Source organism: Pongo pygmaeus, chromosome 3 (assembly GCF_028885625.2).
Source record: "Pongo pygmaeus isolate AG05252 chromosome 3, NHGRI_mPonPyg2-v2.0_pri, whole genome shotgun sequence".
In the NCBI taxonomy this organism is placed as follows: domain Eukaryota; kingdom Metazoa; phylum Chordata; class Mammalia; order Primates; family Hominidae; genus Pongo; species Pongo pygmaeus.
This window is the reverse complement of record NC_072376.2, coordinates 183,273,383-183,289,285: the sequence shown is the minus strand read 5'-3', so window position 1 is coordinate 183,289,285 and position 15,903 is coordinate 183,273,383. Positions and strand designations below refer to the sequence as shown.

General features: G+C 37.1%; 1 protein-coding gene across 2 annotated transcripts in view; it reads left to right on the top strand.

The window, feature by feature from the left end:
- The window catches only part of AADAT (aminoadipate aminotransferase), a 30,178-nt gene extending 14,848 nt beyond the window's left edge, over positions 1 to 15,330 (top strand). For both annotated transcript variants that reach the window (XM_054485942.2, XM_063664293.1), the window contains 9 exons: positions 2,191 to 2,400; positions 4,908 to 4,973; positions 6,327 to 6,409; positions 6,870 to 6,966; positions 8,168 to 8,229; positions 9,081 to 9,145; positions 10,744 to 10,850; positions 13,578 to 13,679; positions 14,602 to 15,330. In XM_054485942.2, the coding sequence (XP_054341917.1) occupies positions 2,191 to 2,400; positions 4,908 to 4,973; positions 6,327 to 6,409; positions 6,870 to 6,966; positions 8,168 to 8,229; positions 9,081 to 9,145; positions 10,744 to 10,850; positions 13,578 to 13,679; positions 14,602 to 14,643 (834 nt within the window). In that variant the 3' untranslated portion in view covers positions 14,644 to 15,330. The remainder of the gene's footprint in view (positions 1 to 2,190; positions 2,401 to 4,907; positions 4,974 to 6,326; positions 6,410 to 6,869; positions 6,967 to 8,167; positions 8,230 to 9,080; positions 9,146 to 10,743; positions 10,851 to 13,577; positions 13,680 to 14,601) is intronic.
- Positions 15,331 to 15,903: the final 573 nt, after the last annotated feature.

Below are 15,903 nucleotides of genomic sequence, written 5' to 3'. Positions count from 1 at the left end.
CGAGACCATACCGGGCAACATAGCAAAGCACGTGTCTACAACTTTTTTTTGTTTGTTTAATTAGCCAGGCAGAAGGCTGAGGTGTAAGGATTGCTTGAGCCCGGGAGCATGGTGTTACAGGGAGCCATAATTGCACCACTGCACTTCAGCCCAGGCAACAAAGTGAGACCTTGTCACTTAAAAAAACAAACAAAAAAAAAAAGGCTTAAAATGGCAACAATTTTACCACAATAAAACTAAAATAAAATAATTACTTTTTCTTAATGATTGGATACTCATAATTTATTTTCCTAAACTCCTAAGATTTAAGATTACATAATGTCTATGAATGTAAAACCTGTGTCTACATATAAAGCATGCATATACACACGCACAAATGTTTTCACATACCCAAACAGAAAAACAGAAACTGTATGCCAAGCTTTGAGGAAATATGCTAATAAGCGGTATGTGTTTAGTTTATGGCCCAGTATTGATTTGCTTTATTCATGGTAGATGTGCTTTATAAAGTTAAGGCCTTTTAAATTTGTCATAAGGAGGATCTGAATTGTTCTTTTTTTATGCATACTTCTACATTTGACTGCTAAAAGAATGTTTGCTTTTCGTTTGCAATTTTTTTAGAACCTCATTCAATTATTATTTAAGTTCCTTTTTTTTTCTTTAATGCTCAACCATGAATGAGATTCCACAAATTTGTATAAAGCTAAGTCTGTAAGCAATGCCAGTACATGCCAGTTCAACCTTAGCAATTGGTGAAGTATGGAAATTCTACTGTACTGCTTGGTGATCTGCTCATCCCATTCAGTGTCCCGCCACCACCCTGGCTTCCCTGACCCCTCTCCTAGGACCACCCTGAACCTCCCATGATCCAGAGTTAATGTCGGCATAACAGGGGGCCTACAGGTCCCCATTCCAGGCTGCACTGTATCTGATATACCCATGCTATACCACTTGTTAAATATTTTTAATATCACCTCTGCTTGTGACTATTTTATATATGAACACAACAGTAAATGAATCATGTGATTTATTTACTCTATCAAAAAACATTCATTTGTAAAACCCCTACTTTATAAACCAGTAATAATTATAATTATGAAGATAATTCATGGGTACTCATCATGGACGTAAAGATGGCAACAAAAGATACTGAGGCTGACTGCTGGGGGGAGTCAGGAAGGGGGCAAGGGCTTGAAAAACTACCTATTGGGTACTATGCTCAGTACCTGGGTGACAGGAGCAATTATACCCCAAACCTCAGCATCATGCAATATACCCATGTAACAAACCTGCACACGTACCCCTTGAATCTAAAATGAAAGTTGAAATAGTAATAATAATAAAGGAAAAATCAGAAAAAAAGATAATTCCGTCAGAAGAAGCTAGGTTATGCTGTAACCAATGACCCCAGTACAGTTTTATTTCTCTTACATTCCATATCCACTACAAGACTGCTGGAGCTCAGTTCCATGCCACCTTTCTTCTAAGCCCCAGATTGACAGAAGCAATCTCTATCTGAAACATGGTCAATCTTAGAGCAGAGGGAAAAGAGACATGGACAACCACAAGCTGGATTTTAAAGCTTCTGGCTGGAAGGAACATGCATCACTTCTGCCCCTAATTTGTTGCCCACTGCAAGACACATGGCCATACCTGACATAAATGGGGCAAGAAATAATTATATAATTCTCTGGGAAGGGACAGGAGGTATTTTTGGACAATAATGGAATCTGCCCCAGGGGCATGGCAGCTCACGGCTGTAATCCCAGCACTTTGGGAGGCCGAGGCAGGCGGATCACGAGGTCAGGAGATCCAGACCATCCTGGCTAACATGGTGAAACCCCGTCTCTACTAAAAATACAAAAAATTACCTGGGCGTGGTGGCGTGCACCTGTAGTCCCAGCTACTCGGGAGGCTGAGGCAGGAGAATCACTTGAACCGGGGAGTCGGAGGTTGCAGTGAGCCAAGATCGCGCCATTGCACTCCAGCCTGGGTGACAGAGTGAGACTCCATCTCAAAAAAAAAAAAAACAAATGTATAACCTCAACCCTCAGGAGCTCAAAGCTGGATGCGGGTTTATATATTTTTAAGGGTATGAATGAGCAAGTTCTTAGTTAGAAAGAAAAAAAAAACCAATAGCACTTACATTTGTAATCATGACTGACTCAGGCTTTCTTTTGTGCTCAACAGCTGCACCCACTGGGCTGCAACATTATTAATGTTGCCAGTGATGAAAGTGGGATTGTTCCAGATTCCCTAAGAGACATACTTTCCAGATGGAAACCAGAAGATTCAAAGAATCCCCAGAAAAACACCCCCAAATTTCTTTATACTGTTCCAAATGGCAACAACCCTACTGGAAACTCATTAACAAGTGAACGCAAAAAGGAAATCTATGAGGTATTGTAGAAGAATGGATTAAAGTAGTTGTGTTCCTGTTTCTTTGTGACTTTTTAGAAGAGCACTATGCAAGCTCCCTTTCTTATTAGCCCTTTGCTTTCAAGGAATATAGTTTTTAATAAAAGGAAATCATATATGCTTAGGGTCCTAATAAATTTAGACACAATAAATTTCTGCATCTTTCATAAGTTATGAGATTTTTCTTTCCCCATAATTGATGTTTTAATATAAAAGAAATAGCATCCTTGGCCTGATATTAAATTTTATGAGATTATTTAATATTTTACCCCAAGTTTGATTTCCATTATTTTGTGTTGTTAACTTGTCTGTTCTGCTTCCTACTCCTTGTCATCTTAGGTTACTAAGAATTCTTTAAAAATAAGAGGCATGCTCCCCTTTCATAAAATCTTTGAGATACCTGTGATGCCTAGCTTTTCACTATAAACATTTTTTTAAGTATCAAACATATATTAAACTCCCCAGAAATCTTTTGAAAAATAAGAGAAATGTGCCTTTTAGAAAGTCTCTTTTATGTACCTGACTGTGCCCCCAACCTTTCACTACAAATAGCTTTTTAAAACAAATACAAAACCCATGTTAAACTCTATAGAATTTAGTCACATCCAGTGGAATCATAGGAAAGATTTCAGCCAGTTCCTTTTACTTAGAAAATTTTTAGGTTCAAAATATTGACTCAGGTTGGGTGCAGTGGCTCACACCTGTAATCCCAGCACTTTGGAAGGCTGAGGTGGGAGGATGCTTGAGCCCAGGAGTTCAAGACCAGCCTATGCAACATAGCAAGACCCCAACTCTAAATATATATGTATACACACACACACACATATATACACACACACATATATATACGTGTATCTATATATACACATGTATACACACACACACATACACATACACAGTCATGTTCTTATGTTTGTACTTTCCAGGCTCTGTCCTGAGTTCTCTTCTCTGTTTACATATTCCCCAGACAGCCTCGTCCAGTTTTGTGGCTGTCTATTCCGTTACGTACACAATGACTGGCACATTGCCTGGCCCCTACCTCTTCCCTCAGCCCCAGGCTTCTGTATCCAACTTTCTGCTGATACCTCCACAGAGATGTCTAAAAATCATTTCACACTTAACATGCCCAAAATAGAACTCCTGATTTTCCACAGCCCCACCCCAAACCTCTGATCTACAGCCTCTCACATTCTCCATCTCCATAAAGAGTGCAACTATGAATGGTTACCCTTTATTCCTGTCATTCCCTCCTTTGCCCCCCATCCCCCACATCTAGCTTCTCCTGTGGACTCTACCACTGAGCTTATCCAAGTCCATCCATTTTTCTCTGTTGTCATCACTGTCCCCATCTTCTGAGCCCCTGCCTGCCCTCACTGGACTCCTCCAATGCCTTCTTCACTACACCATCTGCATTTCGCCCTGCGCTCTAACCAGTCACACTCTTCACACAGCAGCCAGCCACATCTGTCCCTGCAGAAATGTCAGTATAAAGCCCGGCTCTGGGTTCTCCTGTTTACAGCCCTCCGGTGGTTTCTCTTTGCAGTTAAAATAAAGCCCAAATTCTTTTATCTGCCTTGCAGAGCTAGGTAACATGGTCGGTCTGTTCTCAAGTCTTCTCTCCTATCATTCTTCTTGCTGCACTTGGGGCAGCCGCACTGTCCTTTTTAGCCCTTAAACATGTCAAGCATTTTGCTTGACCTTGAATGGGACCTTTGAATGAATGGGACCTTTGCCCTCATTCATCCCTCAGTCTAGATTCTTCTTTGATATTTGCACAACTGACTCCTTCCTGTTATTTTAAGCTCTGATATTACCTGGTCTGGAAGGCCTTCTCAGTGATTGAACCTGAAATAGCTACCCCGTCACTCTCTCCCTCACCTGTTGTAATGCTCTGCCCAGCACTTAAAAGCCACCCATCTAGCTGGGCTCAGTGGCCCATGCCTGTAATCCCAGCACTTTGGGAGGCTGAGGCGGGTGGATCACTTGAGGTCAGGAGTTTGAGACCAGCCTGGCCAACATGGTGAAACCCCATCTCTACCAAAAATACAAAAATTAGCTAGGTATGGTGGTGCATGCCTGTAATCCCAGCTACTCGGGAGGCTGAGGCAGGAGAATCACTTGAGCCCAGGAGGTGGAGGTTGCAGTGAGCCAGGATCACGCCACTGCACTCCAGCCTGGGCGACAGAGCGCGACTCTGTCTCAAAAAAACAAAATAAATAAAACCATTCATCTAATGTTTATTCTGCTCATGATCCACAGGCTCCACAGGCTTATGTATATTCTGTCTTTCCCCCTGGAATCTAACTTCCATGAGAATAAGAGCCTTTAATGCCTTATTCCTCTTTTTATCCTCGTTATCTAAGACAATAGACACACAGTAGTTCCTTGAATGAGTACAAAGAATTATAATTCCAAGTGAATTTAATTTTAGATAACTTTTAAGAAATAGATTACTTTAAGAAATAAACAATTACTTCAACCTTTTTTAGCTTGCAAGAAAATATGATTTCCTCATAATAGAAGATGATCCTTACTATTTTCTCCAGTTTAACAAGGTAAGTGATGATGTGAACTTACTTCACTATTAGAAGATAAGTTGTAAGTTACTGCACTGTGTTGGGTATTAGGCTGACTGCTGAGTAAGAACTAATCTACTTTTACATGGAAAGTAAATCAATTATGATTAATTTGCTACTACTTTACTTTTCAGTCTTCCAGTTTTATTATGGAATTAGTACCTTTCTTTTTTGGTATTACTGCTCTTTCCAGAAATTACTTACCTTCAAAATAGTATCTGGCTTTCTGTACCAGGCCCTGGGACAAACAGAGTAAATCAGGGCTAATGGACGTCTTAAACTCCACATCCAAGTTAACAGCTCCTCAAACATCACCCAGGGATGTGAACTGAGTTTCATCTTTGGCAATTGACTTCTGTGTCTTGGTGGTGGCCGATTAGAAAGATGTATGAGAAGGATTAGGAAGCCTTGCTCAAGCTGAAGGAGAAAGAGGCTGTGCTCTGTTAGCAGTGTCCCCGATGGACACAAGAGGAGGCATCACAGGCAGTGCACCACACATTTGCCACCCTGTCATTTGTGTCCTGGATCTTATTGCAGAGTAATGGGCATTTAGATTGATTCTCACACTATTATGTATGTGAGCTACCTTTCATGATGACTTTTTTCTGATAGATGATGATAATGTTAAGACCAAAGCCTGATTCTTCAAAAGCCAACACTTTCGTTGCTCTCAGGGCTGCAAAGAACATATACTTGGATTCAGCTTGCCCCTTAAATATACTGGGAAGAGATAAGAACTCTTGATTTCTCTACAGGGTTTCCTAAAACATCACTTTTGCCTCCTGCCTCCCACCATCAGCATGCCGGCCAATTTCCTTTCTCATTTGTAGCTACTTTTAAAGTAAATGTTGAAGTCAGTCTTTCATGTTGACTAATTTCTCATCTTCATTCTCATCATTTTTCTTTCTGTCGGTCCTAAGGATCAGCGTTCTCTCTCTGAACACCCTTCAGTGCTGCTGGCCATCCTCATTATGATCTTGTTCAAACTAGTGTTTCTTGAGTCCCTCCTGTAAGTCTGTTAATCCTGGATTTCAACCTCTGGGGCAAAGAGGGCCTGTTTGAAGTTTCCCTAAGTTCATAATAATGGCATCTGGAGCAAATAATAAGCCCTTGTGTGTGTTTTTGGCAGAAAAGCCATGAAGACAAGCAGATGCTAATAAAAGAATATGCATTTTTGTTTGGTATTCCATGTTAAAGGGTTGAAATAAAGGTAAGAGAATATTTGTACTGTTGTTATCCAAATCCATCTCCTGTCTACTCTCTATTCAAAATAATCATACAGTGACTAACAGAGCTTTCAGACCAACAGTATTTTTTATTTTTCATTTTAAGTTCAGGGTACCAACATTTCTTTCCATGGATGTTGATGGACGTGTCATCAGAGCTGACTCTTTTTCAAAAATCATTTCCTCTGGGTAAGGCCCTGTGTCTCTAACTTGACGCCAGATCTAATAGAGCCAGAGATAGTACCTCAGTATCTTTTAGTCTAGACAATTTTTTTCACTTAAAATGCTTGTAGTCTACTTGTCTTAAAATACCAGTTTCATGATTAGTATTAGCATAGGCCTTTTTTTCCCTTTATTGACCTCCAGTAGTCAAAGATTTTTGGCTGTTTATCTAAAGTTGTAGTGGGACCAGTCAGGTTTTTGATATCAGTTATGAAAGGGCACATTTGGAAATACATGGTCAATCTTGTTTTAAATGTACACTTAAATTTGTTTTTGAAATCAGAGGTAGTTAGTTTTATTAGAATGTTTTAATTATCTAGATCCTTTTGTCCCCAGGTCACAATTGTCTGTCTAATGAAATCAGGAAAGTGATATGTATTAATTGTTAATACGGAATTGGTATCGTGCCTTTTCTCTTTCGACATAGGTTGAGAATAGGATTTTTAACTGGTCCAAAACCCTTAATAGAGAGAGTTATTTTACACATACAAGTTTCAACATTGCACCCCAGCACTTTTAACCAGGTAAGGACAATTTAGGACATCGATTTTTTTTTTTTTTTTGTAATCAGATTAGAATTTTTTAAAAAAATAGATGGTAGAGAACAGAAACTCCAAACCTGTTTAGTGACTCATAGTTTGCCTTCTTTGCAGACATGCTAATCTTTCCTAAAGAAATGGGTTGGAATGCATTTTAATTAAAATAAAGTAAAATTAATTTAAGAGAATGTGTAAATTTCCTTACAAACTTTGAGAAATTATTGGATCCCTCTGTAACACAACCTCGCAGGTTGCAAAAATATGACTAGAATAGAAAAGTTTGTGTGGTATAGGACACTTGTTTGATATTGTATGTTCCATAAAGTACAGATGGCCCCATGTTTTACCGAGTTGGAGACTTTTTTTCATATTTTTTGTATCTGTTATCAATAGAAGTTCACTATCAATTTATAACATTTTAAACCTTTTTTTTTTTTTTTTTTTTAGACAGAGTCTTGCTCTGTCACCCAGGCTGGAGTGCAGTGGCATGACCTTGGCTCACTGCAACCTCTGCCTCCCAGGTTCAAGCGATTCTCCTGCCTCAGCCTCCTGAGTAGCTGGGATTACAGGCGTGCATCACTATGCCCAGCTAATTTTTGTATCTTTAGTAGAGACAGAGTTTCACCATGTTGGCCAGGCTGGTCTCTAACTCCTGGCCTCTGGTGATCCGCTCCTGTTGGGCCTCCCAAAGTGCTGGGATTACAGGCGTGAGCCACCGCACCCAGCCTAGAACTTCTATTTTAAATAGAAAATCTCCAATATGTCATGTAACTTTACACATCTACTGTACATTTTTATATTTAGAGAAGCAGTATAGCATGGCAATTAACAGCGCGGGTCAGGAGCTGGATAGCCTGACTGAATTCAGGCTGTGGGACTCAGAAGTTAACCCTTGTGCCTCATTAGTAAAACAGAAATTTAGAGAGATTACATTTGGTAAAATATATTAGTATCTTACAATAGTGCCTGCTACATAACAAGTACTATATCAATATTTGTTATTTTTACTAGTGTTATCATTGTTATTAATTGACATTTGTTTTAAATCACTGACTATATAAGCTAGGCTCAGCTTGTTATATCTTATTGTGGTTTACATGTAATCAAAAGTGAGTTGCTTTTATATATGGCAAAAATTACATTTTCAGGGGATGAAACATGATATTTATGATTTTATTTCTTTTAGCTCATGATATCACAGCTTCTACACGAATGGGGAGAAGAGGGTTTCATGGCTCATGTAGACAGGTATTGTATCATTTCTTTAAATATTTATGAACAAAATAGGAGCCCAGTGAACATAGTACAGATCACCTACAGTACTGATTTATTCTTCCTTCCTAAGTATCCTGGGAAAGGAGAGACAATAGGAACGGTCTGTTAATAAGTCAAAAGTCTATTCATTTTATTAGCTCTTCACCTAGCAAGTCTTCTCAGCATCCAAGGTGTGGTTTGAAAGCAGTGTCCACCCACTCCTATGGTAGTCCAAAATTCCCACCAGGTTAAGATTTACTCACTTAAATGATGTAATGGGTAAACTATTCATACACATAAATATTTTATTTAATAATGATTAATTGTGAAGGATACATGACACAGGATTTGGCTCAAGTAAAGATGAAGGTGAACATAATTTCCGTAAATAGTCTGTATATTGGTAGAAGTTATGGATTACTTTAGCTGTGTAAATGTGGTACCTCCTAGGACATTTAGAAATAAGGAGGAATGGGGTATTCGCATTCCCAGACCAGTGATTCATTATTTCAATAGTATTGTCTTTTATCCTGAGTGATGAGAACCAGTATTTAGACAACTAAACACAAAGATTGATCCTGCTACTTCTAGGTTCCATATTTTACATAGAAATGGACTTCTCTTTATGAATTTTTATTTTGTAATTATTCTACAATGAAAGAAAAAACACAGCGGTTAAAAGTTTTTCACCAGACAAGTGAAACAAATATGCTCCATTCTTCTATCAAGCATTCAACATTTTAATCAAGATAGAAAACAAATTCTTATAGCCTGGACTCTGGAGACTTTTTTGCTTCTGCAATCAATGTACTGAGCACATCCATTTCATTGTTTTCTTCTTCTAGGGTTATTGATTTCTATAGTAACCAGAAGGATGCAATATTGGCAGCTGCAGACAAGTGGTTAACTGGTGAGTGGAACGTACATTCGTCCTCATGATAAACAGTAGCATCTGTAAAAGCAGGGGATAAACACTGAATATTGCTAACAATCCTGGTGGAAAAGAAACAGTCCGGGAGTATTCTTGCCAAGGAAACATTACACCATAAATCATCTCAGAAGCAACATTTGATAAACCTGGGCACAGGCCTTCCTATCCACTTTACCTGTCTGCTGCAAAGAATTTGTGATTTAAAAAAAAAAAATTCATCTAAAAATCAACCACTAACTTACTTAAAGCTTAATAATATCTATTTTCAAAAATTTTAGTTATTTCAGAATTTTATCCCAAAGGGTAAAATTGTCAAACCATTCTTCTCTAACTAAGCTGTACAAAGACAGATGTCTTATTGACAAATTATTTGCCTTCTAATCGTTAACCTCATTTATCTCTGTAGTATTATCTATTGCTAACTTGATTGCAAAATGTTTTAGATTCATTTTTTTATTATGAAGGTCAAATTAATCACATGGCTTTAATTATATTATTAAAATGCCTTTGATATAAATAATAGGAAAACCAAAAATAGCAATTCCTTATTTCTCTCCTATCTTATTTTCTATAAAGTCTTGGTAAAAACAGAATTAGTGGCTGAGTGCAGTGGCTCATGCCTGTAATCCCAGCACTTTGGGAGGCCAAGGTGGGTGGATCACCTGAGGTCAGGAGTTCCAGACCAGCCTGGCCAACATGGTGAAACCCCGTCTCTACTAAAAATATAAAAATTAGCTGGGCGTGATGGTGGACACCTGTAATCTCAGTACTTGGGAGGCTAAGGCAGGAGAATCACTTGAACCTGGGAGGCAGAGGTGGCAGTGAGCCAAGATCATGCCATTGCTCTCCAGCCTGGGTGAAGCAAAACTCTATCCAAAAAAAAAAAAAAAAAAAGAATTAGTATCTTTTTGACAGTAGCACTATTTTACCACTTTGCATAATAGTACTGAAGAAAAACTTTTAATCAACAGCAAGTTCTTTTTTAAAAAAGATAGTAATTTAAATCAAAGATAATTATGCTTTGCTTTTGATTTCTCTATCCTAATACTCAATGAAACATAAAGCCCACGACCGCTTCTGGAATCCTTGAATTTTAAGTATTTCTTTTCATAATTAATTACATTCTGATAAAAATGCTAATCCACTGGACGTCTAAACTATTACAAGAATACTAGGATTTGTTGTAATGCTGGAAGAATCCACAAATAATGGAAGAATCCTCTTCTAAATTGAAATAGCCATGTTTGTCTAGGTGTGGTTCTAAGTGAAGGAGAGAGGAGTGGGATTTCTTGCACTTCCCTAAGATTGACTACATTGTAAATATGCACACGCGAGCTATTCATTTGCCCACCCTACCTCTCCCTTCTTCCCTCACCCACAGTAACTCTTCGAAATGAAACCCAGAACATCAATTTTGAAGGCTCACAAAATGATGTTTTTAAAAATGCTATAATTGAAGGAACTGTTTTAGGAATACTAGTTTCTACTTACTACACTTATGCCATTTAACAACACACTTTGATATCATCCAAAATGCCTTACTTTGGAAGACATTTATTCTCTTCTTTCATTTGTAGGTTTGGCAGAATGGCATGTTCCTGCTGCTGGAATGTTTTTATGGATTAAAGTTAAAGGCATTAATGATGTAAAAGAACTGATTGAAGAAAAGGCCGTTAAGATGGGGGTAAAACTGGGAGGTGAAGGGCTGGGAAACCTAAGGAAAAGTCATACTTTTTCTTTAATATTTTACTTGAATAGAAATGGAAAGAAATGTTTCTTGTTGCCCACCAGCCAACTCATAATGTTCTAATATTAGATATTTTATTGCATTATCAAAATCATAAGAGGTTTTTGGGTTACATAATTATCCAGCTGGTCTAAATTAGTGGAAATATAGTTGTTCATCTCAGCTACTGATTAGCATAATGGCTGAGGGTAGTCTCTGGAGCCACACCTGTTGGGTTTGAATCCCAGCACCACCCCTTAGGGGATGTGTGGCCTTGAATAGGTTACCCTTTCTGTGCTTTGTCTGTAAAACAGAGGTAATAAGAATCCCTCTCTCATAGGGTTGCTCTGATGATTAAGTGAGTTAATATATGTAAAGCCCTTAGACTAGTATGTGGCACATACTCAGTGCTCAGTAAGTATTAGCCACTGGTATTTAAAATGAAGGGTTTTTTTCTGATGATGAAGATAAAGTATACTCATGGTAGGATACTTGGAAAATGTATAAAAGCATAATGAAAAATTTTTAAATAGCCCATGATTTTACCACCCAGATTTTGTGACCATTTATAGTATAGTTTCTTGAAAAGCTTGTTCTTAAAGTATTTTGGCTGTGCACTTATGTTACATAGTTAAAATTATACAGAAAAGTTTGTATCCTGATTTTTTTTTCACTTAAAATTAGCTCATAGAATGTATTCTAGGTTTCTTTTTTTTCCTCTTTTTATATTTAAATTATAAGTCTACTTAGATTTCATTGGGGGCATCAAGTAAGCTGAAAATTCTAAATATTTTTCTGTGTAGCTTTCCAGTTTACCAGATAAATTATTCCTTCTCCATTAATTAAAGCCATTTGCATGTTTGTCAGTCTTTTATACACACTGAAACCTACTGCTAGATTCGCTTTTGTCTTGAATCATAAGAACTAAAGGACAGATTGGATTGGTGATGGCAAAGTGCCATGCTAGTGCCTAAGAGACAAGGTGCTCTAGAAGTTAGATCTAGAGACAGACTGCCTGGACTTCAGTCCTACCTCCACCACCTTGGGAAAGCTATTATCCTCTCTTAACCGTCTTACTTGAGGGCAGGACTCAGACTTCATTAATTGTTCTAACCCTAATCACAGCACATAGTAGGTACTTGATAAACAATTGACTTACTTCAAATAAATGCATTGTAGTATAATAAATCAATTTGATACAATAAATCTTTACTGTCAATGCCATTATCCTCAAAATATGTGGTAAGTGGTTATCTGTAGGTATGTCTAAGCGAGGCGCTAAGGATATAGACTTTGTTTTTACTCTACTCTTCTTCAGTCCTCTTCATTTATCCCATATATCCTGCTACATGTTCTTTTTTTACCTTTTCTAAATAATCTCCAGCTTTATCCCCACTTTGTTAGCCCAGATGTTGGTTATCTTGTGAAGAGATTATTACCACTCCCTTCTCTTTCAGCTCCTTGCTTCTCGTACATCCCAGAACTTTTCCTTGCTACTGGGAGAAATGATGGCTTTCATTTTATTTTTAACCAGGACAGAGAAACCCATCTTCTGCCTTGAAATCTTTTGCCCAGAGTACTCCAAATCGTGTCACTCCCAACTCCTCTTGTTTTAGCAGACAGTATAACAAGCAGTTACTCAATGCTCTTGAAGATCATGATTATACTAGTCAACCCTAACCACCATAGAAGATAAACTTGAAAATCTCAAAGACTTAATAAGCAATAGAAGTTTATCTCTGACTCACATATAATTCTAAGATGTGACCTGCAGTCCTCTGTGTTCCAACAGTGATTCAGAGACCCGGGTTTCTTACATCTCGTTGCTTTTCATTCTTCAACACACGGATTCCAAGATGGCTACAAAATGGAAAGAGCGTGGCAGATCACACACGGGATGATTTGTATGGGCCAGCCTTAGACACCTCTTACCTGGCTTCTACTCACATCCATTGGTTAGGATTCGCTCTCATGGTCACACACAGCTAGAAAGAGGCTGGGGAATAGGGTATATGTGATGCCCAGGAAGAAGAGGAAATGGAGCTTACAATCAGTGAGCTGTCTGCCTGTGTGGCCATCAAGAACAGCAGCTGTTCCGACCACCCCATCTTGACACGCTTACATAATACTTTTGTTCCTTCATTTTATACATTACATTTTTTTACCTCCTTTCAGTTCTTTGAATGCACCAATTTTCTTCCCATCTCAGGGCCTTTACTCTGTGTATCTTTGCCCTCAAATACTGCTCCCTGCTTTTTGCCTGACGTAATTTATCTTTCAGGCCCCAGCTTAAAAGTAACTTTCAGACTTATTCACTTAAAAATTACTTTTCTCGTTAGATTAAACATTTGTTTGTATTTATTACCGTTTATCTTTCTTTAGTAAGCTGTCCTTTCTACATTAAGGCTGAAATTTGAGTGTTCTCAGTTTTCGTGTATTCCTGATATTTTGAGAAAAGATAGCATTTGCCATATTGATTCTGAACATTTTTTCAGTTTCTATATGTTTAGTTTTGTTCATTGTATGACATACACAATTTTTATATAAATTAGTATTTTTTCTTGTGATTTCTTTAACTGCTTTTAAACTTAAAACATCCTTCCCTACTCCGAGATTAGGCTTAACTATATTATCTTTGAGTTTTTCTTTAGTGGTACATTACTTATCTTCCACAAACTCTCTTAGGTATTAATGCTCCCTGGAAATGCTTTCTACGTTGATAGCTCAGCTCCTAGCCCTTACTTGAGAGCATCCTTCTCTTCAGCTTCTCCGGAACAGATGGATGTGGTGAGTGTAGTATTCTCCTCAGAGTAATACTAGCTTGCAGTTTTATTTTTTTAATGCATGTGTATATTTTGTGAATTAGAATATTACTTAATATCTGTTTGGGTTTCTAAAATTCAGATATTTGTTGACCAGTCATGAACTATCATTGAAAGACCCATTTTACTTTGTTGCTAGACTTCTATAGAAATGAGACTAAATTGGAGTTAAAATTTATTGTCTGCATGACTAATGTATCACAACCTACTCAGCTGGGTAAATTGTCATGTTATGAGGAAAACTTCTTTCCTTCCTTTATTGAATTAACATGAGCCAGAAGTACAAATTCATGATGGCTGTCAGTCTCTTTCTCTGAAGAAAAAAGTATCATCAAGGGTTAAATAGAATTATATTCTTAATCACAATCTAGCTTTAACCAAAATAAGCTGTGTGTGTGGAAATCAAACAGAAGAGCTATAAATTGAACAGTGCCATTAACCTTGAGAAGAGTTTATATTTATCCTTGGAAAGGGACATTTTTGACATGTTCTTTATTTACTTGCTTTCTCATGTCATTAAATGTGTTTTTCATAAGTTCTTTCTGTTTTAATGTATTAGTGGAGTTGGGCAATTGAATCTATATAAAACGCAGGTGAGAGATTATGTAAAATCTAAAATAATCCATGTTATGGATAAAATGGAAAATGATCTTGAAGGCTACAAGAACAACAACAAAAAAAAAATCCTGAAAATCTGATGTACTTCAGTCTTCATATTTTAATAGACATTGATGGCATCCTGCACAGACAAAGTTGACATTAAACTTGACTTTTCAATGCCGTCTCTCAACCTTAGACAGATACTCTTTGTTTGGATTTTTAAAGTTATTACAGAGTTTTCCAATATAGTATCCTAAATTAATTAATTCTAATTTTTTTTGTTTTAGGCCTTCCAGGTATTAGCACAACTTATAAAAGAATCTTTATGAAGAAATTAAACTAGGTTGGGCATGGTGGCTCACACCTATAATCCCAGCACTTTGGGAGGCAGAGGAGGGAGGATCACTTGAGCCCAGGAATTCAAGGCTGCAGTAAGCTACGATCACACCACTGCACTCTGGCCTGCGTGGCAGAACAAGACCCTGTCTCTAAAAAAAAGAGAAAGAAAGAAATCAAACTAATCATGCTGCTCATGGATTTTTCCAATAAATTTCTTGTTTTGGCAGGAACACTGGTATTAGACTTACAGATTAAATTTCCTCAAACATGTCCTATCTGTAGTAGTTCAACTAGACACCTTTTAAAGTGCCTCTAAATTCATCAGATGGCCAAACTGTATTTATAATCCACTTAGGCATTTTGAAAAATTTTCGACCTGTAAAAAATGACTTTTATCTTGGATTTATTATAAAGAACTTTGTAGTTGCTTTATAATTTCCCATAAATTGTCTTTGAAACTAACATTTTACACTGAATTATTTTGAGATTTTAAAGAAGTAATTAAGTTCAAAATGGTATATAATGTGTACTTTTTCTACTTTTAGGAAAATTTAATGAGAGCTTATTGCAAAAATTGTTATAATTTGGTCATTATAAATGACTTTTAGTAAAAGTACCATAAACATTATGTTATGCCACAGAAATTCCTTTAAAATAAAATTCTTAAACTAAACATACCTAAAGGCATCAGACCCATTAATTCTAAGTAAGGAGGGGAGATCGTGGACTTAGGAAAATTTACTACATTGTATTTTCATAATACTACATAATTGACAAAAATACATTCTTATCAATTATGTAATTTAAATCTACTGCAACCCTTTAAGGTATTAGGAAATACCTTTTAGTGATTTTTTCTCACCTTTTAAAATCTTTATTAAAGTAAGATATGCTCATTTTAGAATTTTTAAACAATCCATAATGTACAAGGAATAAAGTAAAAGCCACTCACTGTCTCACCCCTGCTGATAACTGCTATAAGCATTTAGCATGCTTCCTTTGCAATGTTCTCTGCACACACATGTAATATCTAGAATAGGATCTCATTGTGACAGTATATCATAAATACCCTGTATTCGTTTTCTATTCATTTTCTGTTTAACAAATTGACGAAGTGTTCTATGACCCAATAGTTGTAAAGTTGTAAGTATCTTTGAGGAATTAGGAAGTTTATGTCATTATTATTTATGCCATCCCTTGTGTATATAAACATCTCCATCACAGTTATTATTTTCCTGCACGTCTGGATG